Source organism: Haemaphysalis longicornis, unplaced genomic scaffold (assembly GCF_048455015.1).
Source record: "Haemaphysalis longicornis isolate Haplotype H1 unplaced genomic scaffold, Haemaphysalis longicornis Haplotype H1 scaffold_7, whole genome shotgun sequence".
Classification (NCBI taxonomy): Eukaryota; Metazoa; Arthropoda; class Arachnida; order Ixodida; family Ixodidae; genus Haemaphysalis; species Haemaphysalis longicornis.
The window spans coordinates 164795881-164810329 of record NW_027526422.1 but is presented as its reverse complement, the minus strand read 5'-3'; the positions used below and the strand labels follow the sequence as shown (position 1 = coordinate 164810329).

General features: G+C 46.0%; 1 protein-coding gene across 2 annotated transcripts in view; it reads left to right on the top strand.

Annotated features, from left to right (window-relative positions):
• The first annotated feature begins 12650 nt into the window (after positions 1-12650).
• Positions 12651-14449, top strand: part of LOC144145430 (monocarboxylate transporter 12-B-like) — a 41457-nt gene continuing 39658 nt past the window's right edge. For both annotated transcript variants that reach the window (XM_077677046.1, XM_077677045.1), the window contains exon 1: positions 12651-13156. In XM_077677046.1, the coding sequence (XP_077533172.1) occupies positions 12928-13156 (229 nt within the window). In that variant the 5' untranslated portion in view covers positions 12651-12927. The remainder of the gene's footprint in view (positions 13157-14449) is intronic.

Genomic DNA, 14449 nt, shown 5'->3' with positions numbered 1-14449 from the left:
TTCATAACTAAGTTTTCTTTTACGGTCTCTTTCCGGAAATAATTTAGCATTTTGAGGTCCCCACGTGTTTCAACAACCGATGTAGCCCTGGCAAATCCCCCCTTGCGGGTACGTGCCAAAAGTTTTGAGGGCATCGTCATAATCATCATAATTATCGCCTCAGACTAAGCAAGACGGCACCCTCGCGATGTAGGCCCGAAGACCGCCGCCGACGCTGCTTTTCAAGCCACCAACTGGCTATCAAAGAGACGACTGCCATCCGTCAAGGTGTAGGCCCGACGAATGTTTGCGAGGCTACCGCGAGAAGCCGGTGCACCCGACAAGTGAGCGGTGTTCCGGTGGCGTGGAGCGCGGGCAGCGAGGCCTCGCTGCGGTGCAGGCGTAAGCTCTTCCCTCCCGCCGCTAGCCATCGGCCACGATCACGTTCTTGAACAGCAAGGCACCTGTTCAACGACTCCAGCGACCTGCTTCGTTGCCATACACTACTTTCTCGTAGACTGCAGAGAAGTGCACCTTCGATTCGTCGCTTCAAGACCGTCTCGTCCATTGGGTCAGGAGTTTGCGCGTGACTCTTCCTATCCAACTTCATCCGCAGTCATCCGCACTTGAGTTCTTACGCGTATCCTCCGTTTGTGTGCTTAAGTGCCCCTTCCCGCGTTGTATGCTATCCGGTTAATATATTTGATGTGCGTGTGTAGTCCTGGTTCCTGACGCTCTACGCGGTCCGGCCCAACATTCCTTACATTGGCCTACAAACCGTGTCGTGATTTCAGCAAGCCATACTTAATCACTCTTATAACAGCACTACGCGTGTACTCATATTGGGTATAAGTAAACAACCGGGTGGTATTTGTATATCTTCAGTATTAGTTGCCGTGTTAATCTGTTTGAAACATGTTGTCGCGATTCAAGCAAGACAAGTGGTGTGCACATAGGTTTCCAAGGCGCTTGAGAGCGTAAAACCTAAGGCTCCCACGCAGTAGAAGCCGTGTGCGCTAGAAGTCACTTTGCTTCATATGGTGTTACCGAATTGGTTCGGTTATATGGCCCACTTCCTAGTCTTTCAATGTTCTTTGCTTCCCAATGGCATTCATTGTATACTGATCGGGAATTGCAATTTATTTTCATCACGGCAATGATTTCGCTGATTTTATTACACTGTCGGCTGTTGACAGAAATGTTTTTATTTGCTACTCTTTTTGCAGGAACATCCTTACAAGATGTCCTGAATTAACAATGTCCCGTCAAAAAGCAATGCGAGCGTCATTGAGCACCGGCCATTAAAATGGGATATTGAACCTTATTGAAAGGGGCCAGAAGACAAAATACACAATTCACGAATATTGTCCCGAAACGTTTGGAGATGATCGACGACGGAGACAAAGCGACATTACAAGCAATGCACATGAAAGGCAGTCGAGCAATGGGCCGGAGCCACGACAGTCACGCTTTAGGTGCTTGTTGGACAGAGAGATGAAGCAGGACAGGGTCTGATGCTGAAGAAGAAGTAGCATTTGGCAACTGAAAGATTTAACGTTTGGTAACTCACCCAACTCCCATGCAGCTACGGGAGACGTTTGTAACAAAAAATACGAAACAAATATTTAAGAACGTTCAGATTTCAGGCTGCAGTGACGTAACATGGTTCGGAGTGACTTAATAGAGGTCATCACTAAAACATAGTTATAAGTAGGTTTGGTGAAGGGTATCATTGGAGTGATGTGACCAAATAGAACATTTCGTATCAATGGAATGCCCCATGTGTGTTTCTTGGCGACGGATTTTTGACATTGGCCAAAAACCACAAACGAGGTGCCGAGACGTCCTAAGTAAATCACCGGAAATTCTTTGAGGGGCCGGCACTGGTTTATGTGCGTTCTTTATTATCTGTATTTGTTTAAAATAGGCAGCACATTTATCAGCAAACAACTGTATTTAATAAACCACACTTCTATTTCGTCTTTGTGGCCCTATAAGGGCTACTTTTTGTTTTCACCGAAATATTTATCTTTGCAAATGCCTGGTTCATACTCCACTACTTTTTGCTTTTATAACTCAGACTACTGCTGTGGGACTATTACTCTGGCCACACGCTCTCCCAGAGTTTAAGCTGCGCGAATAATTAAAATGGTGGTTCCTCAAAAGTACCGGTATATTCACCCTGAAAGGTCGCGTAATGAATTCGACGCCAATGTCAGAACGCCCCAAGTAGTGATGGTGAGCAAAACGCTTTTAAAGCCATTGCGAACGCATGGCAGGCACATGCGGTGACGATATTTAGGTTGCTAGATAATATGAACCCTAAGCAAAGTCGGCGCCAATGAAAGGAGTTTGGGCAGTTGGAATGGTAAAAAGGCTACTGCTAGGTGTAGCGGTGGAATCATTTAGATAGTGTTTACACGCACAAGGCGCAATTTTTTTAGAACTGTTGGATAATTAAAATGCAAAATTTTTCCCATCTTGTAGGAGGCTTTACGGTTTCCCCGGGAAAAGAATTTGTCGCTTTGCTGCTCAGGTCTTTAAGAGAACAGGTGATTAAAAATACCTGAACGAGGCGGACGCAATAACTCCTGTTAACACCCATTTTATCAATCAGGTGGCCCGATTGTTTACTCTAAAAGCAAAAAATGGGCGATTGCGGAATAGTCAAGAGACGTCGTGACAGAGTAAGTACATACCCCCAGGCGGTATGTGGCGTATTGAAATCCCCCGTGACAAGGAGTGCGTGGGGACTGGCCTCGTGTTTTGCTAAGGAGATTAATTGGTCGAATGAGTGGTGGACTGATCTGGGAGAGCTATAAAGGTTTAGTACGTAGTGTTTGATATCACCACGTTGCGGAGGGTATACCACCACTAAATCGTGAGGGATCGCGATGCTCTCAAATTGTATACGTTCTGCCGACACGTTGCGATGCACCAAAACGGCAGTGGTTAGATCGTGCGTTCCTTGATAGGCCTTGTAGCCCGCAAGCGAGACTTTTGTAGCTGCTTCCTGAAGAGTGATTATAATGGGGGGAGTTTCTTGGGCCTGTAAGAAGGTCTTTAAGGAGCATGGCTTATTACGATACCCCCTACAGTTCCACTGCCAGACCCGGAGAGTATCCGTTTTACATTTCTTCGGTGAGTGCATCGCAATCCGGGAGAGGTGTCCCAGAGGGAGTAAGAGCGTTTACTGCGGCGAATAGTTCGCGGACGGTTGACCGCATTTCTGTGCGCCATGACTCAATGTTGCCTTGAATAGTGCCTATATTGGCGAGGAGGTTCTGGTGGAGGCAGATGTTTTCAGCCTGTTGCGCCGCAAGGGCTTGAGTACATTTGCTCTCGACTTGAGCGATCTGGTCTTTCAATGCAGCGTCAATTTTACCAGAGACGGTTGAAATGCGCTTAACCATTCCCTTTGTTACTTCAAAGAGATATTTTGCTTACGGTAAATCAATGGAATATTCATGAACGGCGGTTGGTTGAGTTTTGTTGGTGAAGCACATGCGTGGAAAATTTTTTTTTATAAAACCAAAGGAAACTCAAACACTGTGTTAGACAATCTCACTTCTCTGTTACTGCCGCCCCCGGCGGAGTCGACGGGATCGGCGGTATAGACCGAGAAATGACATGTCATGAGTTGGAGTGAGCTTCTTTTAGATGCGACGCTCGGAGCATCTCTTGTCGGCGGCCGTGTCCTTCCTGCGTGCGTCCGTTGTTGTCCGCGGCGTGCGTCCGTTGTCCGCAGCCACTCTCCCGCTCTCCTCTCCGATAGCGAACACTCTCTCGCGAGGGGCATTGGATTGGATTCGATTGGATTCGATTGGATTGGATTGGCTTGGCTTTGCTTGGCTTTGATTGAATTGGATTGGATTAAAGTGGATTGTGTTGGATTGTGTTGCGTCATAGCCGCGGCAGACGCACTGGCGCCGGCGCGTGCCCAGGTGAGAGCGTGTGCGGCCCAGCGCGCTCTCACTCCTCCGGTGGGCGGCGCTGCGCGCAGTGGTGCGCATGTGCAGTACTCTCACCGCGGTTGCCTCTCCTTCGGGTGCGCTGGGCATATATAGTGCCTAGAATATAACCGGTGTACTGCTCTTCGGCGGCCTTTCGGTCGACGGTTGCTCTCCGCTTGTGCTTGAACCCCCTCAGCGTCGCATCACACCAGGGTTCCCGCGAGGGGAGGTGGGCGTAATTTTTAATTTTTATGACTCCTAGTGCTTGGCCAAGGCGCACACACGGCCACTACCCATGTCCCGGGTGGAGCGCACAGCGGCGCTATAGGTCGCGTGATGCTATCACGTGGATTCAGCGAGAACCCCGGGGGTAAACCCGCCCAAGTGCTCTGTGAGTGCTCCTTCGGTCTCTCCCGTCTCCGCGTGGGCTGGTAGCTCAATCGGTAAGACAACGGGCTCTCGCTCCGTATCTCAAGTATTTCTAGGTTCGATTTCTCGCCGTGCCAGTAACTTATTTCATTCATTCGCGGTAGTTTTCAGTTAATATCAATGGTCGCGAACGAACCCTTTGGGGGGGTAGAGGTAAAAAGCTTCGCTTTGAAAATTAAAGTACAATAGCGCTAGACAGCGTTTGAAGTAGGCATGCAAAAGCAAAAAGGAAAATATGAGAGCAGGAGGAAACTTCTCGAAGGAAATTGTGATGACGATGAGAAACAGAGGACGCAATTGTCATATTGTGGGGATACAGGGGCAAAGTGAACATGCTAACTACTAAAGGCGGTTAGTTGCACCACTGTAGGCCGACTAGAGGCCGTAGGTAATCAAGGTGTCGTTAATAGCGCATGTGTAATAGGACAAATGGCTGAGCCTCTGACCCTAGTAAAATACACGAGGAAATGACGCAATGGGAGAAACATTTTGACGAACGTAACAAGAGAACAAAATGCACCCATTGGGCACCTTCATGCTGTCGATGTTCTCGCTATTGATATAGAATGTGAAGCCGCTATCTGAGTGGCGACTGTAAGCATCGTCCCCCGCCCCTCCCCCCCCCACCGCCAAAAAAGAAAACCTGGAGAAGATGAACGAATGCCTGCTGAGGAGAAAATGGAAGAGAACACAAACTTCCGCACGGCTGTCAAAGAGGCGAGGAGGGCTCTGTGTAGCTTAAACCACCACCGCACGACCCCACCGCACTGTTACGGCACAATGATGCATCTGATGACGAAGACAATCTCGCACCAAAAGATAACATCATCGCCACCGGCACACAACAAAATACTCACCTTGCCGAAATTATCCTTGAAAAATTCAAGACGGCACGCCTCATAGTGCAGGTGTTTCTTACGTAAGTGAAACTCGCGTGGCAGAACTCTCGCCAGTAGGGTCATTGACTACGGACGAGACAGAGGAGCTCTTCTGGAAGATGCCACATACCTCCAGATATAAGGTGCTGTTGGCGCACTCCTTGGCCGAAGTCTGGTGTGATTCCTTTCAGACAAGATTCCCTTCATCCATGCTGTGTTTGCGGATGACAGTTGGCTCATCCCTAAAATTATTCAGGGTAACTTTCCATACTTTCAAACAATCGTTCGCCTGCTTCGCAACACTTAACACATAATTCCAATTGTAGAAGGGATGTGTAACAGAAATGCGGTCTGCCGTGCTTTCACATTACTCGGAGTCGGCGGCTGCCATTATTCTACGGTTCCGTGGGCCTCTCCTTACTACCTATATCACTAAGAAATCCGAAAGTTTTAGGCTGGAAAAATTTTCGATGGATCATTGTGTGGCATCTCTGAAAATAATTAAAGAATTCATTACTTAAAGTAATATTGTAGCGTGCCTGTTCGACTGAAAATTATTCTTTAGCTTAAGATGCCGTTATATTGAAGGAAAGAATTGACAGGTTCCACATCAACGAACCACCTCGTGTGCGTGACGCCAATAGGCAAGGTTCAACCACCTGATTGGCTAAAATACTCCTCTTGCCTGATTTTCAAGCTTGCCTAATGTCTTAAAAATGAATGCAACTTGTGTGGGCGTGGTGCTACTTCAAGCAATGCAACGGGTGACGCATGGGATTTGTGCGAGTAGTCGATGAGCAATTAGGAGGTATTGGTGGACTGTGTGAAGAAGTGTATTCACAAATAACAGGATATCTGGTGCAGGAATTTGCGGCAGCTGGATCAGCGTACTCTACCTTTACTTCATTATTCAAAGGCTGGGTGGGCTCTGCCTTCTTCTGGCCATCAGTGAGCACGCATGCAAAGCAGTTTTATCTCAGGGTCCGATGCTGTGCATAAGTAGCAGCTAGTACAGGTGTTTTTTGTAAGATGTGTTGGCTGGAATCCTTGCGTGTAACAGAGAGCAACGTCCTGTCATTTCAAGCATTCATGAACGTCCCCGACCAGAAATGAACGCCTCTGGACTTCGTTCAGCGTATGGTGTTTATAATGAATGTCACCTCAGCACCGCTATTGTGCAATTGATACGAGGAAGCAAACACGTTATAGGGACCGGGCGGCCGTTGTATGGCACCACCGTCGTTTCACCGAACAGCGCCGCCCGTGGCGAACCGCTCGTCGGTGGAATGCCAGTGGCGGTCAGCCCAGCGTAGTTGTGCATGGCTTTCTGTCATTTTTCTGCGTTGCGGCTTGCAAAGCGAACGTAATCCCAGGTGCATTTTTCAGATCGGTAAATCTTGATCGTGGTTGTGACATTTACGAGGCATGCCATGTGTGTTATTTACGCCCATACTCAGTATTTACAAATAGCAGACGACGCTCAATGCGCCAAGCTTGAAGTCAAGCTGGAAGTGAAAGTTCATTGCTTCATGCAATTTTTTCATGCCTGCATGCAGTTTTCCGAATCGAAGAGTATATTCCCGCGAAATGCTCCCACAAAGCCGGTGTGTGCAACCGATCTAGGAATGCTGCGGTGAAGGCCTTTGGCAGTTGATGACAAAACGGCGCCGACGTCGTGCACAAGCGAAAGACAAAGTTGGAGGGTGTCTTCGAAGATTTACCTCAAAACAGAAATTGTGACGGATGAAGCTTCCGTATCTTCATTACCTACGGCTGAAACGTGTTTAATTTCACAGAAATGCTCTTACTACAGTCATCGTGAATCCTTGATATAATAAATACCGCATGATAGTACGCATTATATTAAAATTTTATTGTTTGTCGTGGAGAAGCATTACTTTACAGAATTACAATGGTTTCTGGCTAGTTGGTAAATGGTTTTTCAAAAACTAATTCCTGCGTGACTGAAGGACGCAAGACAGGAGGGTGCCCGGAACCAGTACTCAGCTTCAGAACTGAATGCTGCGGTCGGTTTACAATCTGCCACCTACGCTTGAAAAATCATGCACACCTCCGTCTGACGACGATGATGGTTTATCGCAAAGCTCTTTCGTATGGGTTTCCTTGGTTGCCTTCTGGTTTTAAACATGGCTAGTTAAGCGTCGAATTTGACCAGCACGCAGTTTGGTCTTTTGGTCGCAGCGTCTTTGGCTTTGACCATTTCCCATTCGATTTCGCACGAAGAACGCTTTGTGTTCAACCATCATAATCATTAGATGATTTTGCTGTTTAATTTTGAACTTCCATGCCTCCTCTCCAAATCTAAACTTTTTCCAGTGTGTCGAAAATGTGTCTGTGGTGGAGGACTCGGGCTCATGCACCCATATTTGAGGCAACTACTCGCGCGTTTTTGGTGTCTTCACCAGACATTACACGATTTTTAGGTACTCTGTAAAGAATACTTACGCATTAAAAAACACCGGCTGACGTTAACACTGCCACATTTTTTAACTATTGGTGTCAGCCTTTATTCTACGCAGGGGGTAAAACGGGAAGCGGAGGAGGGATGGTTTTTAGCTTGGGCTGTTGAGTTGGTGAATAACTTTGGCTGTTGATAAAATGACCACCAGAAACGTGGGTTTTCCACTTCGGCGTTCAGGCTCCCATGCTGTCACAGTGTCGCTCACCAAAACCGAAGGTACAAAGCTCACGGTTACAGAAAGTGTAAAATATCGCAATATTTCTACGGCTACACGGTAATCCATCTCGTATGCAGGTGCCTTTCTATTTAAAGGACACGTATCGAGGTATCCCAGCGCTAAGGCTGGCGTGGAAACCGTAGTCATTGAAACCAGTGAAGATAATTTAAAGTGGTAGAAATGAATTCTAATATAGCTAATAGTTTGATTCCTACGCAGATCGCGCGGAGCCAGGCGCAGAGCGCTGCAAAAGCGCTCGTGTTAATGTAGCCCTTCCCCAACCTTACAAGTATCCAATAAGTTTGCGTAGCTGTGAGTGCATTTAAGAAGAAAATAATACTAATAATAGTAGTTTTATTCGTACTCAGAATGGGTGGAGCCAAGCGCAGATCGCTGCAAAAAGCGCTTATGCCATTGCAGCCGATACCCAACTTTAGACGCGTCCGACAAGTTTACGTAGTCATTACTGCATCTAAGTACCTAACACATCTGTTTAGACTTCGTTTAATCTCACATGTCTGCTCACAACGCCACCAAAACATACAAAGCACCGAAGCAAACACGACAAAAACAACGGGAGGCTGTGTAGTCCAATGCACCGGCTCATTCCACTGACGAGGGGAGCGCCGAGTGGTGGCGCCACCCGTCCAGCTGCCCGGTCCCTATAGGGGTGGCGGCTAGGATACGAAACTTACAAATCAGCCAGGTCGCCACAACGGCCCGTAATGCGTCGTATCTGCGCACGTGTCCAGCAGTGCGTACACCCGTGGCTTCTTTCGTCTTCCCTTTAACAGTAGTGTTGAGTAGAAACTGAAAGTGACATAACCAATGCAAGATCAAAATAAAATTACTTTACTTGCTGAGTTGTCGTAGTACATTCGAGAAAAAAACTGATATTGGAAAATATTTTATACTAAATTCATAACTTGTTTAAATCGTGACTGCATCGATCCTTAACCACATGAAGCGTTACCAGGGCTAGGGCGATGACGGCACTTGTACGGTTGCACTTCAGCGCTCAGTTTTCGAAGCGCAACATGGTTCACTGCCTGGTGCTGGCAAGGTTAACTGGGTGGCCGGCGTTTCTTCCATCTGGTTCATTGATTTCCGAACATGCTGTCACAATGTCTAATCATCAATTTTTGCTCTTACGAATGGCTTGCTGCGCTGTTTCGCGCTGCAGGAACCAGAGGGGAGACATGCGGCACACCGAAATATTCAAGCAATTTTGTTTTGTTTCACCTACAAAGCAAAGGCTAGAACTGTACTTAAAAATTGGAGCTGTTGCTACAGTGACAGCTGCCTGGCTGGAGAAAATTCACATCACAGAGACGATATCGGTAGTGGGGCGACTCTTCACCGGAACTGTGGCACACTGATGTTTCCGTGTAAGGACGATGCCGCAAGACACACTCCGTCACATGCCTATTGTATTCTGAAGTTATTAAAAAGTGCACTATTTAGTCCAGACAGTGTACTTTATGGAACAAGCGAACCATGTTTAGCCACCACGTTTCACTTCGGCTAATTTGACTGCATTGTGGTGACCATGATGCACAGACCCACTCCTTGTGAGCTTCAGACAATTTATTCGCCTTCAACTGCTCCCCAACGGCAGCGTTTCATCTGTCTTCGATGTCTGCTTCGCCTGTACTCGAAACGCTTTAAAACCACTGGTGACAATTTCGTCCCAACAAGACAGCAGGTGTTCGCAACCACACTTAATTTGAAACACTAGATACATCCAGTGATCGTCCGGTAAACGGTTTGCGCTATCACTCACCTTTATTGGAGCGCACAGTTTTAGAATGAACGCGCACTCGACGCAGCGGAACCAGAGCACTAGCCCAGCGGTGACAGTCATGGTTTCCCAAAATCTAAAAAAAAGCGCACAGCAGGCTTGGGTGGCACGGCAAATGCAGCTTCTTGTTCCACACGCAACCATCACAGACACGTTTCAGTAGTTTGGGGTGGAGAAAATTTCGGAACTTATGTCGGTGTCCCTTAGAGGCGCCTCAAAACAAGAAAATGCAGCGCACAAAGGTGAGACCAGTCGACGCGAGGCAAACCACATTTTGCGTCGGGAGTGGTGCGGCGGCATGCAAACATACCCTCGTAATCAGCGTGGTGGGGCAGGTAACACAGGCGAGCGACGGAGCGGCCAGCGTGTAAACTACATATTTCCGCAGCAAGCTACCCCTGTTCACATCAACGCAAACTTCACCAGTAGTGGTAATTTTGTTTTTGTTGCGCTGAATTGGCAGGCGCGGTGCTGCGAGTGCCGCAGTGTGTCCAAATCAAAATTTCGCAGACCCCGAACTCCTTAAATGATCGCCACAAAAAAGGAGACTTGGAGGGTTTTGGAATTTACCATCCCAAGAAATGCACAACCCACGCGCTCTAACATAAGCCCCTAACACGCAAAATCGACTGTATAGAAAATTGAAAAAAAGGAAGTTGGAAAATGATTGGTCGTACCATACGGGATAGGTTTTTCAGTCCTAAATTACAGATGCTCAGGATCCACATAACTACCTGGTAAACTAGTTTATCTCGCTGTAAAGTCTTTGCTTCTCATAAGGGAAGTAACAAACTTTAAAAAATGTTGTGTTTAATGACCATTGTTGCAGGTAGGTGTAAATTAGAATAATCAGACCATGCCGGTAACAAACGAAACATACCATGCACTCGTGTTAAGAAAGTACCAATCTCAGTAGCATAAACATCGTAGCAGTCTGTGGGAGCACGTCAAGGGCGTAGACAAAAGCATTGTAACTCAGCAATAAAGCACGGTGACAAGGGTATCGGCATTTAGCAATTGCAAATTTCCGCGAATAATTTCGCAGTGTGTTGCGTTAACCAAACAAAACGCCAACTGGGTAAATCATTGCATCTTTTACGGCACATAACAGTAACTTTAGGTTTTCTTATTATTTGCTATATAAGAAGCTTAGATTTTTAAAGTTTACAAATATAACACCCTAACTGCGCATAGTTTAAATTTCTGGCACTCGATTTCAACGAGTAAAAAGCAGCAGATGTCAGGGTAATTTTGTGCAATAGTATTTCTTTATGTTTCAGTGTAACTGATCGTAGTATTAATGGGCGTGTGTTTATTTAGCCCCGATTTCATGCTTCCCAGATCCACTTTTGTTTTCTTTTGATACCTGCCTTGTTCTCCAGCGTTGTTTGTGCAGGAGAGACGGAGGTGGTCTGTTTCTTTCATTTCTGCAAGTTATAGACGGTGTATAACAATTACGATGTAATAAAAGTGTAATTGCTAGTGCATTATAATTCCACTGGGTGAAGAAAATAAATGCTGTCAACGCGGGGCATGATTTTTCTTGTGGGGCAGGAGAGGAACAGTGAACGAAGGAGTGATGATACTGATGTCACAGATCAAGGTTGTGCTGTAGTCCTTGCAAGGCTGTACAAAAAAAAGAGGTAAGGGGAGGGTCATTGTGTCGATGTTCGTAATAAGCAACGGCAGATATTTTTTTCTGTTTCAACGTCAGTGCCGCCGCTGCAATATGTTGAATGTGGCACAGAGAAATCCCATCGTAAATGCGTTCATTTTTGGTTGTATGCTGTTGCATTTATTTTTCATGTTCCATTCGTAAAACAACATTCTGATACAGAATTGAAAAAATCCCTCGATGCCTGTTTTTTTACCATAGAATGCGAAGCGTTCATTCAAAGACTGCGTACATTTAAAAAAGCTGTGTTACTTCACAATTATTTACGAGAACATATTCTTAGGTAAATTTAATTTCGTAGTAGAAATCGATGCCTTTGTAGAAATTTTATTTTGAGGAATACAAAGGGCATTTTGTAGCCTTCCCTTTTGGTATACACAGACACCGAAATTAACCTTGTGAGGCACTCGAAGAACTAATGTAGTGCAGAGTGGTTTTTGCACATTAGGCACGTTTTCTGCAATTTCGCACCTTCTACAAGCTTATTTGCGTGTTTTCTTTCATTACCCAAACAATTAGGTGTTGTGATAAATACCCTAGTCGGCAATAAACACCAATAAAAACCCTTTTCGGCTATTGTTGCACCCTTTTAAACGGTGGTTTACACCCTGTATGTTGGAGCACCCTTATGTTGGGGTGCTAAATTGGCTAAATGCTGGAGCTAAATGCCGGATGCTAAATGCCGGAGCTAAATTTGGGTGCTTAAAAGGTGAAAACAGGATGTAAAATACTGAATGCACCCTTTCAGCTTAGTTTAGTGCAGCAAAAAATTCTGATTCGGCTGGTCTCTAGAGTCAAGAAAGCATTTTACTAAATCATCATCGATAAGAACATAATTAGGGTCCTCACAGACTTTTCGTGCTCAGCAGCCAGGCGTGCTTTGTTTGCTCTAGTAGATGGAAAGATATATGTGAAGAAACGAAAGTTGTCATTGTTGCTGACACGTTTCTCGTTCTGAGCGCGTTTCTGGGAAACAAAGGACCCGGGAGGAATTTTTTAATCCATTTTGACTTCCCCCATTTTTCCGCCTTCTCCTCCGCAGATGGATATTCCTGGCACCCAAACGTGCAACGTGTGCTTTTGCAGTTTGGCTGTAAACACAGCCCGTTGTTGTTGTCGTAGCCAGGGAATGCGTGCAGCTACAGGAGCAGGTGGCGAATGTTTTTCGTCGTTTGTTAATATTTTTGTAAACGTGGTTTGTGAAAACAGGCGTCTTCAACAAACTAAACTGTGCTGTATACGCGGAAAGGCATGTGATGTTGAGTCCCACTTCTACAGAAAGCATTTAAGCACGTAGCAAGTTTATTTGGGTAAACTGACCGTACGAGCAACTGAAATTAAAGTCAGCGGAAACGTAACTTGTATTTATGCTGATGGTTTCTGCTTGCTTCTTGCATTCCAACAATACAACGGCCCCCTTGTGCAACAGCATCACCACTTAATCTTGCAAGTTTGGAAGCAGGACCCAGGCTAATATCTACCTTTAAGTGGTCACCGCCAGTGAGATCAAACCATGCCCACCCCATCCAAGGGGAAGAGGACTTCAGACTTCCATCCTCCAGCGTACCTTAAAGACCGCTGTTGGCTCATACCAGTTGTTGCAGCTTCGGTAATGTTTTTGATCGCCATTATCAGTTCGAGCAAAGGATATCTGTTTGTACTTTACATGGACCACTACGTCGTCGACCATGCAACTGCGTCGTGGGTCGAAAGCACTTTCCTCGTCACCTCAGCCCTCGTAGGTACGTGCTGCTTCACTTGTTTTTTTATAACAGGGCGTAAAGCTACTTCCATCCACCAAACCATTCCTCACTCTCACTAATGCGAAAAATAGTGCAACTATTTATGGTTTAAATCACGTATTACGGTACACACTGGCGCTGATGGTGGCCCAGAAAAAAAACATTTGCGTGTTCTTATTATGTCCCCGCGGGGTTGGACGCCCAGCTTTCGCTTTGCTCTCTATTTTGCAGCCCTCCTCGCGTTGTGCCTCTGTAAGTTTCCCTACCCTTGTTCGCTCTCCCTAGCGGCTTCCTCCGTTTGGACGCGACATCTGTCATTAAACATTACAAGCTGCGCGCAGTCACACGACTAGGGTTCGCGTGCAAATTCTGGATACCGGTGCCCGGGCGCGATTAGCGGCGCGGGTAATCACACACCCCCATGTACCTTATGGTCGCTTATTAGGATAATAACGTTATTATTCTCATTTTTTGATGTCCCCTTGGCTGCTGGCCATCCACTATCAGCCGTGCTTTTGATGCGTCTGCGGAAATACGTCTTCGCTGCGACTCGGAAGCTGGGACTAGGGGCGCTATTCTCGAATACATAAATTTACATTGAATTCGCCATATTTTTTACGTAAGCAACACGTAATCAATCAGTGACGTAATGCACGTATAACTATGACGACATGCAATGTAATTTGACGCTTAGCTTACGAAGATCACAACTGCGCTATAAAATATTGCCCATAAATGATGAGGTAATTGTTATAAAGTATAACATTAGGACCGAGGCTTCGGTTTGCGAAACAAACACATTTCTTTGGGTTAAAAGTGCCGTCAACGTCATAAGACTATCAAGTAATGTTGATCAAAAAGCGAGGGAAAAACGTGTTTTGCCCTAAAGAACATCACACAATGTTGTTTACCGTACATATTTATTTCTTTTAATCGCTTCTAGTAACATTGTTGAGCTCTCTGCTTCAATGCAAGCTTTTTTACGTTATCACCTTTCCTGCCGTCACAGCCGCCATGCTATCATCTGCTGGTATGACACAAGTATATTTCGTGATCACAGAAAAAGACGGCCGTGACCCTCGGTTGTAGGCGTAGCGTTTGGATGTCCTTACGGACAGCCAAACGCTACGCCTGATGGCGGGGAAGCAGACCGATGCAGCCCATTACGCGTTCGTCAAGCTCGAACTCAATCAGCACAGTAATAAATAAAACAGCCAGTTTTCCTTGTTATTTTCTTCTTAAATCCTGTCATGTGACCCGCCGGCTTACTAGGAGAAGTGTGGACTAATGTCA